Source organism: Podarcis pityusensis (genome assembly GCF_964106645.2).
Source record: "Podarcis pityusensis genome assembly, chromosome: 2".
NCBI lineage: Eukaryota > Metazoa > Chordata > Lepidosauria > Squamata > Lacertidae > Podarcis > Podarcis pityusensis.
The window spans coordinates 49,776,770-49,794,947 of NC_138029.1; the positions used below are offsets into that span (position 1 = coordinate 49,776,770).

Genomic DNA, 18,178 nt, shown 5'->3' on the forward strand with positions numbered 1-18,178 from the left:
AGTATTTACTCCATTGGGAAAAGTGGAAAATAAAATCAAAATGGAGATTCATATTGGTCCTCTGCCCCTTCTAAGCCCTAATCCCTTCCTTTTAGAATTTATTATTTAAAACCCTTTTCTAAATCTCTAGACACTGGGGTGGAACCATAGGAATGATTGTGATTGACTGTGCTGAACAGAGATAGTGGACCGGCACAGGCAATGTGCAGAAATGAGTCCTGAGTGTCTCTAAATGTGAAGTGATGTACTGAATATAAATGTAAGAAACAGAGAAGGGGAATGGGTTGTAGGTTCGTGGGAAAGCACCTCCCTTTCCCTAATGGGCCAGCCTCCACTGCTCATGCCCCTCTTAGAGATTGGTTTTTGAAAAGCGAAAGCCCAAACTGCATCAGCAGTGCTTACAGAAGAAATGCAATCTTGAAGTATGACAGAATTTATTTGTATTTTCATTCCATTCCATTCCATTTCATCAGCCATACTTCTTTTCCTTGTCTACAAGAGGAACACTGAATTCCACTATCTTCAGTGAGACTGTGACAGTATATTTTCTTTGTTCCTTTTCAGTTCGTGGACATTTTAAGTGTATCTGTTGTGAGCAAGTGTTTATTTTCAAGTGAATTTAATGCTTGTGGAAATGTCAAAGCAAAGTGACACTTCTGAAGCTGGGCATTTTGCTGTCTTAGTCACATGGCAGGGGCAGAACAGGGAACTGAAAAGGGGCAAGGGGTTTTGTTTTACTTTGTTTCTTCAGTGCGCCCATCTGCTGACTCAGCGGCAGGGTTTCTGTGAGCAAATAGAAGCTAATTCCTTTTCTGTGCCTGTTCAGTTTCTGACACTTACACAAAGGGAGCAATTAGGATAACACTGATGCCACTCAGACACTCCTTGTTGCCTCACAGTTAACTCTAGCTGTATCAAAAGCTGCAGTCATGTTTGTCTGTTGCAGCAAAATATTCCCCCAAAAGTGTTTTGACCCCCTTCTGGCTGCAGTTTCTAGAATTGAAAAAGCAAAAAATGAATTTAGGCATCAGTTGGGCTCTGCAGCAATGAAAATAAAATTGGTAGATTGGGAGGTGTATGTGAAACAATTTTTCAGTGTGTGAAAAAAGAACAGTTCTACTTCACTCTTCAATAAATATTTCGGTTGCTGACCCTGATTAGTTTTTCATCAGTTTGCCTCCTATCAAATTATAGTAGTAAATTATGTGACCCTACTTTTTGATAGTACCATTCGGTTTATGTTTCGTTCCTTTTCCAAGTTTGTTTGATAAATCGTGGTGGAAGAGTGACACTTGCAAAGATTATACTGTTTGAGGGTATGATTGAACTGTGATGTGAATATAAATGAGATTTATTGCAAGGGAGGTAAATATGCTAATTTTAGAGACTGGAAAAGTACAAAAACAGTGTGATCCCTTCGCCTCCGGTAATTACTGCAGCATTATGTGTGAAAAAAGTGTGCTGGCATAGGGGTGTTGCTAGCAGACCAGGTTGAACGTGAACTTAGGGTAGTTGCTCAATGCCACAGTGAAAGACAATGTCATAGCTATGAATTAATGGATTCAGTAGAGTTCTGGTTTATGCGTAATGCGTCATATGGTTTATGAAGAGTTTTCAACCTTTTGTCTTGCTGCTTTTCCCTGAAGTTGGCTCAGTTTCCCTGGCTCTTCCTCCTCACTGCAGCCCCAAGTCACTCCCTTTGGAACATCCTGAGATGAGGCATTGGGGTGGGGGTGGGGCTGCAGTGGGATGCAAAAATCACCACAATTGTGGGAAAGAATAAATGCTTTTCCACTGCTGCAAGACTCAACGTATACTGGCATTTCTGTACTGACACAATAAACTAGGGGCCCTTCTGCAGTCAATTCTCTTCCATCACCTCCTTGAAAACATATCCTTCTGCTTTTTATTTATGAAAGATAGTGGGCAAAAGTTCCCATCTATTCATCTTCATCTCCCATTTTTATTCCTCAGAATTCTGAGCTTTTTGAAAGATTTCACTGCATGTGAATGAATAGAAGTTTGACGTGAATAGAAATTATTCTTGGTCGTATTTTACTTTTCTTCTGATAACATTTAGTTCATCAGAAACACTGGGAGTTTTCACAAAGCTATGGTTAACATATGCCCCCATAACACACTATAATTACATTGGTTGTTTGGATCTGGGGAGTTGTGATTAACTTGGGATATGCAGCATTTCACAGGCACTGCTGTAAATTGTGGTTTATTGTTATTAGCTAATGAACCCCATATGAATCTCCTGATGCTACTGAGGGAATGCAGGCCAACGGGTATAAAAATCACACTCTTGCCTTTATTCTAATTGCAAGGTAATAAGAGCTTCCAACTTTGCATAATATTCCAACCTCGCACTGCTTCGGCTGGTTGCCTTCATAAATTATTTAGGTTTCACACAGCTTAATATCACCTCCCATTTTAGGTGAAACCCATTACAACTATTCAGGGGTCTGTCTTCTGCTTAATTTACAGCTGTGGAACAACTATTTCCATCTTGCTGTGGCTTTTATCACCCAGGATTCTTTGCAGCTGGAACAATTCTCCCATGCAAAGTGCATAAAGATTGTCAGCAAGTAAGTTTTCTTGAAAGCTATATTTTCTTCTCATTTTCACAACAAAGCTTTGATGATGGCTAAGGGTATTCTGTTTTCTCTTAAAGATATGGAGACATGAGACGCTTGATTGGGTTTGCTATTCGTGACATGTGGTACAAACTTGGTAAGTAAGTGCAGTCAGGAACACAGATGTTCCTCAAATAGGTGTTGAGTGAACATTTCTAATAAGATCAGACGAGTTGTTACATTGGTTTATTTTTGTGTTTTAAAGTGGCTCCATCCTACAATTTATATGTTTGTTTTGTTTGTTTGTTTGCTGGTGTGTGTATGGCATAAAATAACTTCTAAATGTGTGAAGGTACCAAGTGTCGTGGGATTGGAATATGCAGAGGAAAAGAGAAGGGGGAAAGTATTGCAAAGATGGGTAAGAGAAGAAATTCCATTTGCAGTGAAACACATTGGGAGACCCTGGAAGGTTTTGTATCTTTGACAGCTTCAGAAAGCTGACATTCAGGCAGATCAAACTGAACTTGTTCACTTGGGGTGTCAGTTGCATGAGCGGACACTGTATTCCGGACTCCAGTGTCTGGTTGTCATTAAAGAAAAGAACTCCTGTCCAAGGAGAGTGGCATATGTTTTGATCTTTTGTCTGCAGATTGCAAATACCTAGGCTGGCACTGCAGCTTCTCATTTATCATCAAGAAAAAAGAAAACTGATCATCTTGGTTGCCCTCCTCTGCACATATTCCAGCTTGTGGTGCCCAGAATTGGACACAGTATTCCAGGTGTGGTCTGACTAAGGCAGAATAGAGTGGTACTATTGCTTCCCTTGATCTGGACACTATGCTTCTGTTGATGCAGCCTAGAATAGCATTAGCTTTTTTTGCTGCTTCATCACACTGTTGACTCATGTTAAGCTTGTGGTCCACCAAGACCCCTAGATCCTTTTCACATGTACTGCTAGTAAGCCAGGTGTCCCCGATCCTATATTCATTTTGTTAGTTGTGCCCAGTGCTCCAATCTGTTAAGGTCATTTTTACTTCTGATTCTGTCTTCTGCGGCATTAGCTACCCCATCCAGGTTTGTGTCATCTGCAAATTTGATGAGCTTCCCCTCAATTCCTTTATCCAAGTCATTTATAAAGACTTTGAACAACAAGGGGCCCAGGACAGAACCCTGCGGCACCTCACTTGTCAACTTTTTTCCAGGATGACGAGGAACTCTTTGGGTTTTGTCAGTCAACCAGCTACAAATCCACCTAACAGTTAGCTCGTTCAACCCACATTTTACTAGCTTCTCGATAATATCATGGGGGACTTTGTTAAAAGCCTTACTGAAATCAAATGTTCAAATGTTCTTCCTTTGGTATAGATGTGTGTTTGAAAATGTAATGTAGAGAATGAAAATTATTTTGGATTTTTATTGTTTTTCATAGTTATTACTATTTTTCCATCCAGATGGGTCTCTTCTTTTATTTCAGCTGATTTTTAATAGGGTACTAAAACAAAAGATGCTTTAGGTACAGATTACTATTTCTGCTGAGATTAAAAACAACAACAGAAACTGTAAAAACAGCTGCTTAATATCCAGTTGAAATGAAAAAGAACAGGATTGTTGTTCCACACATGTTTTTAAAGCCACTAAAGCACATCTTGAAAACAGCTTTATTATTATTGAGGGGAAAGGCCATATTCAATACATGATGTGCATGCTTATCTCTAGGAAAAAATGTATTCACTTAAAATATTTTTCTTTCACCAGTGTTTTTTTTAAGGTTAAAAGCAGCAGGAGGAGAGAAGGGGGATCAGGATCTCTATGCTGTGGGAGGATTTATTTTTATTTTTATTTTAGAAAACAAAAACCCTGTGCCATATCTCCTTGTATCATTGTCCCAACCAAAGTTGCCTCCCCTAAATATTGCGATTTGCTCTGCAGAAGAAATACTTACTAGTACTGTAAACTGCCTGGAGAACATTTGTTACTGGGTGGTATGAACATTGTAAAAAGGAAAAAAGGGGGGAAATGCCCCAAGATTTAATAATGGATACGGGGCAGGTCTAATATATCCAAGCAATTGCATTAGTCCCTATTATACAAGTATGAGCAGCTCTGGTTGTGAAATGAGACCTTGAGGAATGAGCTCCAATGTGGGAATGGATTGCTGCTCTTTTGTGGTTTTACAAGGTGCCTTATGTCAGGCGGTACTGCTACAAATCAATCCTAAATCGGACCACAACTATTCGTATTTGGGGTTTTTTTAATCTACCTTCCCTGAAGTATTAGGCATCATTAAGGATTTCTAGGAAAAAAGCATTAAACTAACAAACAAATGGTTTGAGTATTTCTGCATTTGATTTTGTCTTGCAAAAAGCCATATTTTAAGAATATTAAAAAGCTGTTTTTTCCTGTTAGAGATGACATTTGCAACCTCATTTCTTCATTTTTTTATTGTCTGTCATAATTGCAAATGTCTCCTAAGGCAGACTCCGATGACTCTCTATTTCATATGGCTTTTAAGCCATTGTACAGTGAATCTATAATAGAGTTAGCAGGACACTATTTCTATTCTGAGCTTTCTAATGGCTGACATTAGTCATCCAGGAATGAAGGCAGATAAGTTTTGTCCATTGTGATGGAGAGAAGAGGACATGTCAAATGGCTCCTGTAAAATGTTGTCTGATAGATGGGTTTTGATGGGAAGGGGTGAAGAAATCTATTGTTTCCAATTATTTCCCTTTCCAAGCACACTCAGCAATGAGATGTTTGAAACTGACTCCATGTGCAAGTACATTCAGTTGGCCACTACCTAGGATATTGTGAGGTGCTTCTAGAGTCGGCATTGCATCTCGAATTGCAAATCTGCTATAGCAGCAGTGCAAGTTTGTGGTCTTGCAAAGTTAAGCCATATGTAAGACTGCTGCAATAATGTATTTTATTTATTTCATAAAATGTATACACTACTTGGTTCAGTAAAAAGAAAAAAAATCCCTCAAAATGTTTTACAAAAAGATAAAGCCAGAAACATTTACAAACACACTTTAAAACATACAAAAGTTAAAATACTAAAACAGATTAAAATTACCTCAATCTTCTGTGAATCTGGGCAGGAACCAAAAAGAGTACAGTGAAGGTGCCTGCTTGATCTCAGTAGGCAGGGATATCACAGGTGTACGTGCTGCCACACTAAACAGTTGAGTTCTTACAAATGCCGAATAGGTATTATATGGCACCTGTAGTAGTGCCAATTCCACGACTACCAATAATGATGATCAATAATTCTGCTCTCAGTAATGATGATAGCATTGTTTCTATAATGCTCTTCATTATACTATTCGTTGTAATAGTTTGGTGTTCTTTTAAAGGGGTGCTCAAAGAATTTCATGAATGCCTATTTGTACAAAGAAGACTAATAATATTATACATCTTTAGTGGGGTGGTTAAACATAGTGGGTTGTGGCTTGCAAGTGAATTTATGGCTGAGCTAAACTACAGGTCATAATCCATGTTCTTCTTAACCACTACACAACATCGGTTCTTAATAACTGGAAGAGGAAATGGGAAGCTTATGGAAAGCTTGAGGCACAAGATATTCAGAACTCATCAAACTATGATGTGGGTAAGGGGCATTAGATACTAGTCTGTATAGTCATAAAAGTACTGAATCTGGACTTTTAGCATAGAAGGAACAGTCTTGTCCATTCCACTATATTGGGGCAAGAAGCAGAAGACCCGTAGATCTTATGTGATGGGAAATTTCTTAGTCCATTGGAAGGATTTTTCCGAATTGAACCAACAACTTCTTAATTGATACATATGATATATGTATGCAAACAATTATTTAAAACTGAAGCATTAATATATATGATACTTTTAGATTGTTTTTAGTTATAATGTTTTCTGAGGTTTTAATTTGTGTTTCCCTTGTCCTTTTGTCATTTGCTGGTTTTCAATTGCAAGTTGTGTGTGAATCGCTTTTTATACACACTTTTGTACATCTCTCTTTTGAACAGATTTCATGTATGATGAAGGCTGGTTAACAATTTTTATTATAATAATAATAATAATAATAATAATAATAATAATAATAGAATAGCTACACAGAATGTCTGCATGCATTGTGTCCCATTTTTAATATTCTCTTTCACACTTTGATCCAGGGCAAAATAAAATCCGCTTTATTCCTGGAATGGTTGGACCCATCTTAGAGATGACCCTTATTCCTGAAGCTGAGTTACGGAAAGCCACCATCCCAATCTTCTTTGATATGATGTTGTGTGAATATAGAAACACTGGAGAATTCAGAAAGGTATTGTTAGCTTCACATAGTGTTTGTCAGTACTGCCATTATGCTTAAATAACAGCAATATTATATGAATACTCCAGAAAGGTGCTTGTGATTCTTGACATTTTTCTATGGAAAGGTGAGTGCTATAGAAGGAAGGGAAAGAGCTGTAGCACTGTTGGGCAAAGATATGGAAGACTGAGTTTATCAGTGATTTAATGTGGCCTTTTCCTGTCATAAACATATCATTCATCTGAAACATGTAACCTAAGAAGTCATCCTTACAGAATCAGACTCACAAATATGCCAAGTATATATATATATATATATATATATATATATATATATATATTGTATATATATATACACTCTGAGCAGTTTGTTATGTGGGATGAAATGAATTACATTGATATGAAATATCTAAATGAAAGTGAGAAGCAAAGTATGTGGTTGAATGAATTAATCTGGAACACTTCATGGAGGAAAGTGCTGTGGTCAATGATGAGTTGTGTGTGTGTTGTGTGGGAATGCACCTTCTGTGAGTTTTCGGCTTTTGTTTTAGAAAACAAGTCTCTAGCACATTTACTTGGGAAAGTTATAACGAAGCATGGAAAATTGCTCACGAAGAGTAATACAGTTAAATAAATGCATACATATTGGGCTACCTGTATTTAGATACAACAGTTCTTTAATGGTTTGCTGGCCCCTTAACACTGTCTCTCTCCCAAATACCTGTCTATGGATCTCTGGAGGGGTCATTTAATTGATCCACACTTTAATTTCTCCTCCTGACCTTTAGATAGATAGATAGATAGAAGATAAGTCTGTGTATTTGGTGAACTATTAGAGAAAGATCATGGCAGCTTAGGTTACAAATGAACCAAATTTGTTATTTATGCATTAGCTTTTAAGACATTCAACAGTTTTTGCCTTGCGATTAGTGCAGTGAATCACAGTTCAGGGTTCAAAGAGCAGTCGCAACGCAGGCTGTGGTAAATTAATAATGATGGTTCTATCTATTGCTAGATTTCATTTGGAAAGGTTGTTATTAAGTGCTCAGTATTTACTCTCCCATAAGAAAGAAGAGTTCAACATGGTTTGTAGATGGGGGCACATGTGTGCACTGCATTTAAGGCATCATGATTATATCAGTTGAGCCTGGAACAATCTGGCAGGTGGGATTATTGTTGTTGGTAGCACAGCACAAAGCTTTTGGCCTGAGTCCAGGACTGAAAACCATTTTGCTTCTCTGCATCTGCTCTTCCCTTGACTTAATAGCCCTCTCTTTCTGTTTTTAATTACTGCTTCTTATTTTTGGCTTGTAACTGTTTCTCTTGGGGGATCAATGCAGACAAGCAGGTAGTAGGACCAAAATAATAATAATAATGATGATGCTCCTGAAATGTGTATCTCAGACTAAAAAAGGTAATATAAGCTTAACAAGGATAACATCTAAAGAGTCTAGGAAATTATAGTTGCAATGTGGACAGACAATTTAGTGGCTAAATAGATTTCTAAGGTTCAGGTGGATAGTCTGATGTTACAGAATAAGGACATAAAACACATATGATGGTTAAAGCTGCACCAAAGGGTGGTTAAAGCTGTGTCCCAGTGGTGCTTACCGGTATTTATTTGCTTAAAATGTTTATTAACCACCTTTCAGAATAATCACTAAAAGGCATCAGTAAAATACAATAATAAAATCCCATTATCACCAGACAAATAAACCTAAGACTAAAATACACAAAAACAACACTGGACATTTATAGGGTAGTTGAGGATTCAACCCCTGGTGTCTCCATTTTTAAAAAATAAAAATAAATTGTGTAGCAAGGTTGGAAAAGACAACTGCCTGAGCTCCAGCTGAGTTGATGCTGGAGAACATAACAGCCTACTGGCCCACCTACTTCAGCATCCTGTTCTCACAGCCGCTAACCAGATGCCTGTGGGAAGCCTGCCCACAAGGACCTGAGCACATCAGCACTCTCTCCACTTGTGATTCTCAGCAACTGGTATTCAGAAGTACCGTATACTGCATCTGACAGTGGAAGTAGAACATGGCCATCAGGGTTAGTAACCCCGATAGCCTTATCCTCCACGGATTTGTCTAATCCTCTTTTGAAACCATCCAAGGACACACAGTACTGGATGAAATTGACCAACTAGGAAGAGGAACCTGTGGCCCTCTATAGTTTGTTGGACTCGGGACTCTCAAGTGGCGCAGTGGGTCAGCGTGTCTGGAAGGCACGCGATTCAACTGGAAGGCTGGCGATTCAAGCCCACCCAGGGATAGCTGTGGGCAGGATACCTGCATTGCAGGGGGTTGGACTAGATGACCCTCTGGTCCCTTCCAGTTTACAATTCTGTGATGCTTTGTGACTCACATCAGCCCCAACCAGCACAAGCAACTGTCAGGGACAATGGCAGTTGTAGGCCAGAAACATCTGGAGAGTCACAGGTTCCCATCGCTGCCTTATATAATTAATCCATTTAATTTCTTTTCTTTCATTTGTCTGGTTCTTCCCGTGCTGCTCTTTCATTGTTTGCAGTATGAGCATTGCCAGCCTGTGTGCAAGAATCGAAAGGAACAAAGAAAAGGGAAATGGGGGAAATGTCAGGTTGGAGCGTGCCCTTGTTGGTAGATTCCCACACAGGGCAGCACTTTCTTTCATTGTTTGCAATGAGAAACTGGGTGTGCTCTCTCGTAAGGAGATCAGTTTGTAAGGTGCACTGTGTAGCCTGCCATTTGACACAGCAGGCTGGATAATGTTTTACTGCATGACAGTGCTACAGTCTGCTGCAATGCCCAAAGACATTTGTAGATAATGTTTCTTTCAAGAAAAAAATCCAGAAACTTATTGTTAACTTGCAGCTCAGTTGGTTAGAGTGCGGTGCTTATAATGCTAAGGTTGCAGGTTCGAGTCATATGGGCCAGATCCTGAACTGCAAGGGGTTGGACTAGATCAGGGGTCAGCAACCTTTTTCAGCCATGGGCCGGTCCACCGTCCCTCAGACCATGTCGTGGGCCGGACTATATTTTGAAAAAATAATAATGAACAAATTCCTATGCCCCACAAATAACCCAGAGATGCATTTTAAATAAAAGGACACATTCTACTCATGTAAAAACACGGTGAGTCCCAGACCGTCCACGGACCGGATTGAGAAGGCGATTGGGCCAGATCCAACCCCCAGGCCTTAGGTTGCCAACCCCTGGACTAGATGATCCTCAGAGCACCTTCAAACTCTATAACTATACAATTTTATTATTCCATTTCCAAAATATGCCCCTTAATATATGGGGGGGGGGGTTATATAAAGTCCCAGGAAGCAGCTTTTAGAAATGTTAAATATTTTACTTCTCATTATGTTTTTTGAAAATGAAAAATCCTATCCATTCAATCCCTTATGAAAAAAAATAGTCCTTTTGTGTTTTTTCCTCTCTTGCTCACATACAATTTTAATAGATGCTGAGAGAAATTAATAACACACACATAAGCAATTCTGGGTGGTATTCAGCTATGTTTTACTCAGAGCAGTAGACCAGAGTAAATTAATATGCCTAACTCAGTCATGTTCATTCATTTCAATGGGTCTACTCTGAGTAAAGCATAGTTAAATATTACTCTAAGATTCCTTTCATTAAATCCAAAGACGTAGACAGTTGTAGTTACTAGCTCAAAGGTCCACACAGAGAGTTAAATGGAATTTTGTCCAAATATTCCATTTTGAAGAATAGTTTTCTGAATGAGCAGCCAATGGTTTTATGTGCTGAGCTGATGAAACATCTGCCCCCAAAATAAAATGGTTTGTATTCGAAACTATTTGTAAGGGATGAAATGATAATATGCAACATAAATGAAAACATCACTGAAATAAATATCGGGTTAAGATTATTGTTAAAAAAGAAGATTTGTCTTTGGCTTAGCAAAGATTAATTCCTAAGCATAATACTATTTTGATCCTGGTAAGCAACATGTATTCATGTTGCAGATCCCTGTTTAAATCCTTCACTCAACATTTCCATCACATATTTTAACCAGCTGTGAGCAGGTTTTTAAATTACTTTTCTTGCCTGGCAGTTATTAGACGGCAGCAAAAATAGTACTGACTTTGAGCATTCATTGATAGGATGTGGATTCACTGTGAGCTCTAATTCCCGTGTTCTTTTCAAAGACACAGGTGGTCTCTTGAAAATCCACCTCTCAAGGTTGTAATATAATGTTGGAAAGCATAATACAGGTGTCTGCTTGAAAAGGAAGGTGCATGTTCTTAGACAGTAAGCAACCAGAAGGTGTTCTGTAAGAGGCACTTGCCTTACCCTTGTGTTTTTCAAAGCCTTTTATAGATACTTTTGGCTCAAGGAAAGAAAAATGTTCACATCTTCCCCCAGTAGCCTACGCTCTTTAGCTTTAATCCCCTGGCTCCCATCACTTCTGTCAGCCTTGAGGCAGTACAAGCACATAAACTCATCCTGTTTCTGCTGAACCTTTTGGAAGTTAGAGGGGAAAGTCAATCCTGCAAGGCAAGGAGTGCGTCAGAATTGCCACCAGCATTACCACCCTGATGGATCAGGCTCAGTTCCCAGGCATCATGCAAGGTGGAAGGAGGACATGATTTATTTAAAGTATTCCTTTTAGTTGCTTCTGAGGGCTGTGCTGTGCTCCCACAAGATGACACACAAACAGGAGCAAGGCAAGAGCTAAAGATATAATAGCCATACTAGGAAGACTACTGTATACGTTAAGAAGCTACTCGGTAACGCCTAAACTAATTATGCTAAACACAGTATTGAAGAGGAAAGTCTTCAGTTTTCACCTAAACAACTGTACAAGACAAGATGGAAGTCAATAGCTAGGGAGTTCCATATTTTGGGGGCGCTGTTTCTGCTGCTTGCCAACCTAACTGATCTTAATGGTGAGCACTCACAGAGGATCCCTGAGGAAAATCTTAACCAATTGGCAAGATTATATGGCAATGTGACACAAGCATCTCTGCCAGGTGGGCAAAGAACCCACTCATTATGATCATTCTGCTGCTGACAGTGTGCGTTCCCTCTGCTTTGATCTGTCATGGTGCCTTGGGTTATCGGGATGAGAAAGACAGTCTTAGGACAGATACAAAATCGCATCAAACAAGTGAGCCCTTGCAATAAAATGTTGCAGCATCGACAGTTTCTGTTCAGCGCCCTCCTCCTGCATACCAGACAGTATGACAAGTCTGGTAAAAAAACCAACAACAACACCCTGTGCATTTCACTAAAAATAAATGCAAAAGTAGCAGTGAAAGAAAAGAATCTACAGATAATAATAGCATAGAGGTGAGAATACAATTTAACACCTACTGCAGCCAAACAACACTTTAAAATAAACCAGCTTCTTAACACCATAACAACATATATGTTGAATGACAGAGAACAATTAATAACACTTTAACAGTCCATTACAGATGAGCAACACTTTCAGTTACGAAATGCAATTATTCTTTCAGCCCTCCCTTCCACCTGGTTCCTGCCCCCACCCCCCAAAAAGAGTCAGCACTCCATGGCCATTCCTCTTTTTCAGTTCCCACCTTGCAAACCTTGGTGTTCCTGCTAATGCCTCCCTCTTGTGCATGGATGATGCCGTTTTGGCTGCCTAATCACAGGCTGAACAACAGTAATAATGAGAATAGTGACTTAACTCCAGAATCATTTTATATGATATTATATGAAAGGTAGTACAGGAAAGACCAAAGCACTTCTTCACACTGCACATAGTTAACTGTGGAATTCATTCCCACAAGATGTAGTGATGCTCCCTATTAGATGGCTTTGAAACAAGGTTAGATAAATTTCTGGAGGATAAACTATGAATGGCTCCTAGCTGTGATGGATATGTTTTCCTTCCACCGTTGGAGGCTGCATACCAGTTGTTTGGAATCACAAATGGGGAAAGTACTTTGGGGCTTCCCCTGAGCATTTGAGTGGCTACTGTGAGAACAGGATGCTGAGCAAGATGGGCCTTTGTCCTCATCTAGCAGCCACTTCTTAGGTTCTTACATTCTTGTATTAGTACGGAGAGCACTTCTACATTCAGGTTCTGCTTGTGATCTTCCATAGGCCTCTGTTTGGCTACTGGGAGAACAGGATGCTGGGCTAGACAGAACTTTGGCCTGATCCAACAGGATCTGTCTGGTCTTTGACCAGAAAGAAAGAATGATTGATTGATTGATTGATTGATCCAACAGGATACTTATGCTCTTAACAGATGTTTTCAGTGTATGCCCCCCTCCCCTTTAAGAACTCAGTACTGTTGAGATAGTTCTATGTTGCTCAGGGGACAAGCCACAGCTCAGGGGTAGCTCAGTGGTTCAATCCAGATGGGGCTGGGAATATCCCCTGCCTATAACCCTGGACAAGGGACACGGGTGCCGCTGTGGGTTAAACCACAGAGCCTAGGACTTGCTGATCAGAAGGTCGGCGGTTCGAATCCCCGTGACGGGGTGCGGTCCCATTGTTCGGTCCCAGCTCCTGCCCACCTAGCAGTTCGAAAGCATGTCAAAGTGCAAGTAGATAAATAGGTACCGCTCCGGCGGGAAGGTAAACAGTGTTTCTGTGTGCTGCTCTGGTTCGCCAGAACCAGCTTAGTCATGCTGGCCACATGACCCGGAAGCTGTCTGCAGACAAATGCCGGCTCCAGGGTTCCCTTTACCTTTTTATAACCCTGGACAGCTACTGCCAGGCAGCACCAACATTACCAAAACCTTAATCTGATTATGTACAAGGCAGCTTCCTTTGTTCCTACATTACTTCTACCTCTTACTGTGGTTCATTTGATGTACTGTATGCTTTCACTGATAATCTAGAGAGAGGCTTAAACTCCCTCTTCCACTTTCCTCCCTGTGTGTAGGAGGTGGATATCTTCATCTTGCTGTCTTGGATGCGTTTCTGCAGTACAATGCTTCACAGCCTCGTATTGTGAGGGTGCTCAGTTTAATTTCATTTTCTTGCATTCCCTGCAATAGTCTCTGCGGGAGAAAGGAATCACATTTTTCTGATGAGGTGGTGCACCTAGTTCTTGCAGTTTTCCCACTGTTGCAACAAAAGCGCATCAATTTAAATTTTATACTTTCTGTGCCTGCGTTAACCTCCATATATGGATCAGAGCAAATAATAAGAGAAGTCGTGGAAGAGATAGTGTTTCTAAAATACACAGAGAAGCCAGTGAGGAAGAGATCTGGTAACCACTCTTGGATGAACTGGAGACTCCCTGCTTCCTCTTAAACCAAATGTGCAGGGAATGAGGAGTGGAACAACATAGTTAACAGCCGTCATCCACATGCACTGTTTCTATATTCACCTAAAGAGAAGAAGCGCAGGGCCTGGGGAAATGAGCAGAATGCGTTGCAAATGGCAGACAGACTGTTGCCAAGATTCGGTGACACAGGCTGGACTGTGTCTATAGGAACAGATCTTCTTTGGCCTTTATTTCCTGAATGCCTGGCAATGTGCTGGTACCCTCTGGCAGTAGATAAGCATTTTCCTTTGGCTGCCTCCTCTTTAGTTGCCACTCCAGCAAAGGAACAACAGGCCAAGATTATCAAAATGCTATTTAGATGTCATGGGAACTGTCTGACTTGGGCCTCAGAGTCAAGGAAAGAGAGGAAATGGGGTGTATAGCTGGTTGTTTTTTTGTTTTTTGTTTTTTTGCTGTTATGTTATGTATTTGTGTTTTTATGTTGTAAACTGCCCTGTGATCTTCAAATGAAGGGTGGCATATAATTGAATTTAAATAAATAAATAAAATAAAGGAAGAAACTGCAGAAATGGGGGATGGGGGAAAGAGGACGCAAACCAAATGAACTGGGTGGAAAGCTGTGTCTATGAAATGGGTATCGCCAAAGAGAGTGGAACGCTCTGTCACAAGAGACTAGGGCCCTGCGGGACCTGACATCTTTCCGCAAGGCCTGCAAGACAGAGTTGTTCCACCAGGCCTTTGGTCAGGGCCCAGCCTGACTCCCTCCTCTGGCAACCTGCACAGAACTTTGCTTAACGGTTGCCATTAATTTGATTTTAATTAATTTTTATAATGAAATGTTTTAGAATGTTGGATTATTTGATTGTTTGATTATTTGTTTGTTGTTAGCCGCCCTGAGCCTGACTTTGGCTGGGGAGGGCGGGATATAAATAAAATTTATTATTATTATTATTATTAGAGTGGGTGGTTGGTGTTGATCAAAGTTAGACTTAATACCCATGTGAATGAGAGAGAAAGGATATCTGTTACCTATTATGTATAAGAGATGAATGAGGAGGCTTGCTCTTTTTTTAGTACCTATTTTCTTTCCTTCCCCACCCCCTTCCTTCTACTTTTAGTTCCTCCTGGCCTATTTTGGATTTTCATCCAAAAGTAGAGGTTAGATTTGTATTTGGATGTGAGACTTTATAGATCAAATAGAAGCTTGTAGCACCAGGGAGAAACTACATAAGGAGCCACCTAGAATATTATGAGCACCATAAACATTAAGTGTTTTGAGGGGGTGATAAAAGGGATGGGTCGTCTAGACCTAATGGATAAAGGGAGATGAGCATTTTAAATGTGATGGAACATAGATTAAGTGGTTTAAATAAACATTCTCTGCCATGATGACAAATGTCTCAGAATACACCAAATGCATGTTTAAACACTTCCATCACACTTAGATCCAGTGTGCATCAGGTTTGTTTTTGGTTTACCAATTGTGGTTTGGTTCAGCAAAACAAACCAATACCTTTGGCTTGGATGTAATACTAATCCAGGGATGATGTTTTATTACTTGCAGTAGGGGAGAAGTGGATCAGGAGGCATCCACTTATTCTCAGTAAACTATTAACTATGGTTTACTATGACATGTAGGTGCTGCCACTGAGCACTGTGTCTTTCTATAGCCAGCAAAAAAGATGAGAGGGAGAATTACAAATAAGATGAGAAAGAGATGCATAGATATATGGCCACTATTGGACCAGCAGATTTGGAAAAGGTTGTTTTTGTGTCCTGTGAAGTGAAAATGGCAAAGCAAGCACCCTCTCTATGGTTAAATTAGGACATTGCACTCTACCATTGTTGTGCAAGATATGTCTGAATTGAATTTTAGTTTTCAGAGACATTTAAGCAGCAGCATTTTGAAGGCTCAGTCATCAGTAATCAAATCCAGCTAGCCTCACATAGAAAGGAAGGTCAAAGAAAAAGATGTGTCTTCTAGTGTAGACAGTGTTGACGAAAGACTCAGTGGGATAATTAATCACACTGAGCATATCTGAAGAGCAGAGCGGAGCATAGAAGTGACATGTTTCCTGTCTAGTTACAGCACAATCTAGGTAGCATAGGACAAAGATGAAGGGAGAGGACAAAGGGACAGAGGAATATCAGAAATTTGCATGTACTTGTAAAGCAGCTTTAAGCAATAGCCAGAAGTATTAAATGTTTGACTTGTGGTTTACAGTGGTCCAAATACGATAACTTTGTGTTAATGGGCTGAAGTAGGCGTGAGTGTTGCTGATGTCCTTTATGGCCAAGGTTGCTGTCACAAGAAACATAGGAGGCTGATGTAAAAATTGTGCATACAAAAATGAAAGACAAAGAGAATTATGGGAAATGAAGGAAATATACTGCTAGTGCAAGCATTAAGACTAAGTGGAAAGTGACCAAGAGCCAGTTCAGTTGTAACCAGGGGCAAAGTCTCTAAAGCAGAAAAGGGTAAAACACAGCTCTGTGGGGTAGGGTGTCTGCTAGTATATAATGGATACTATAATCCAATCAAACTAAAAATATAGAGAGACTGAGGTGCACTGATGTTGGGGTTGATGACATCTTTGCCATAATATCTATTTGCAGCATTGTTGTTGTTGTTTTATACATTTCTCCCCACATGGCAGCAAATCACAGTATAATAAAATGCATATAAAATACTTGCAAATATAAAAAAGAGTTTAAACGCTAGCATTTAAAAGCATTTAGAAAAAAAGCACCCTTATTATTTATATAAAAACAGTTTAAAACAACAGCACAAACATAACATGAGTTAAAGTATAATTCAGGTACCAAATGTTGGGACAGATATTGACAAGTGAAATAGCAAAAGATGGAAATGCTTTTGCTAACTTACGTATTGGTGTGGTAACAAACCATACTATACCAGCTGTGCCAAAGGCAGCTATAAGAGTAACAATGAGTGGCAAGGGATAGGTGGTGCATTTATTTCCTTTAACAACTAAAGAAGCATGCATAGCTTTGCCTTACACTCTTCGGCCACTGGAGTTTTGCCTTTTTCAGCAGGTTGCATACCACAGGCCAAACTCTCATCTTCAACATTTTTGTTATGAATTAGCACACTGCCAAATTAACATAAAACAGGGATGGAGAACAGGGTCTGTAGGCGGGGTCCTCAGTTCCTCCCACCCCCATGGGCCACTTTGACAGGCAGGCAGTGCCGCCCACCCGTCCGTTGCCTGCCATCACCCATGACACCAGCTGACCCACCTTCAAAGGAAAGAACAGGAAGCTCACAGCCAATTCTTTCTTTTCTTGTTTTGCAGCCTGGCTTGAACTCAAGCCAAGCTGCAAAAGAAGATTCCTGCCAAAAAGGGGCCTGCTGGTCAGCATAAAACTTTAGAGGACATTTGTGCTGATTACATGACTAAAGCCTTGATTCTATAAAGTATTGCTCTCTAGTTTTGTGAAAATATTTCTAGGGCGGCTTTTCAAATATATTTCCGAGTTACAACCTTTATGCTACTGGTTCCTCAGGGACTTTTCTTGAGTATGTGGTTATAAAAATTGCCATCTTGTTAAATAACCTTGCAAGTGATTTCTGTTCCAAAAATGTACAATGTATTTAGTTATTTGGAGTACTGAAGTAGACAAATATTCTATATTTGTACTGGTGAAGAGATCTGCATGAAGGATGCCTTTATTTATGCTGCTGTTGACTGTTATTTAAATGGGTTTTGTTCAGTCCCTAGACTGTGTTTCTCCAAGGTTACCAGGGAAACAATGATGCCATTCAGCAATAAATACTAATTGTACTGGATGTGTACTGTGTTAATAGAATCAGGGCCCACATCAAAACATGGTATATCGGAACAGGGAGGGTTCACTGGTGCTACAGTCAGGCTCAGCACCACGGGACAGCCTGCTGTTCCTACACAGTCACTGACCTCAGTAGCCAGCAGCCTGCTTACCTGTCCAGAGTGACAGCTGGCAGGGATGTGTGTGTGTGAGAGAGAGAACAGGTGCTGACTGGGCCTGCACATGGCAGGTGCAAAGCCTGCAGCTTCATCATCTTTAATTATGCTGCCATA

The 18,178-nt window shown here is 40.0% G+C and overlaps 1 protein-coding gene across 2 annotated transcripts in view; it reads left to right on the forward strand.

Annotated features, from left to right (window-relative positions):
• The window catches only part of DOCK2 (dedicator of cytokinesis 2), a 255,858-nt gene that overhangs the window by 193,079 nt on the left and 44,601 nt on the right, over positions 1-18,178 (forward strand). For both annotated transcript variants that reach the window (XM_080995208.1, XM_080995209.1), the window contains 3 exons: positions 2,494-2,594; positions 2,681-2,739; positions 6,734-6,882. In XM_080995208.1, coding sequence (XP_080851334.1) covers positions 2,494-2,594; positions 2,681-2,739; positions 6,734-6,882 — 309 coding nt within the window. The remainder of the gene's footprint in view (positions 1-2,493; positions 2,595-2,680; positions 2,740-6,733; positions 6,883-18,178) is intronic.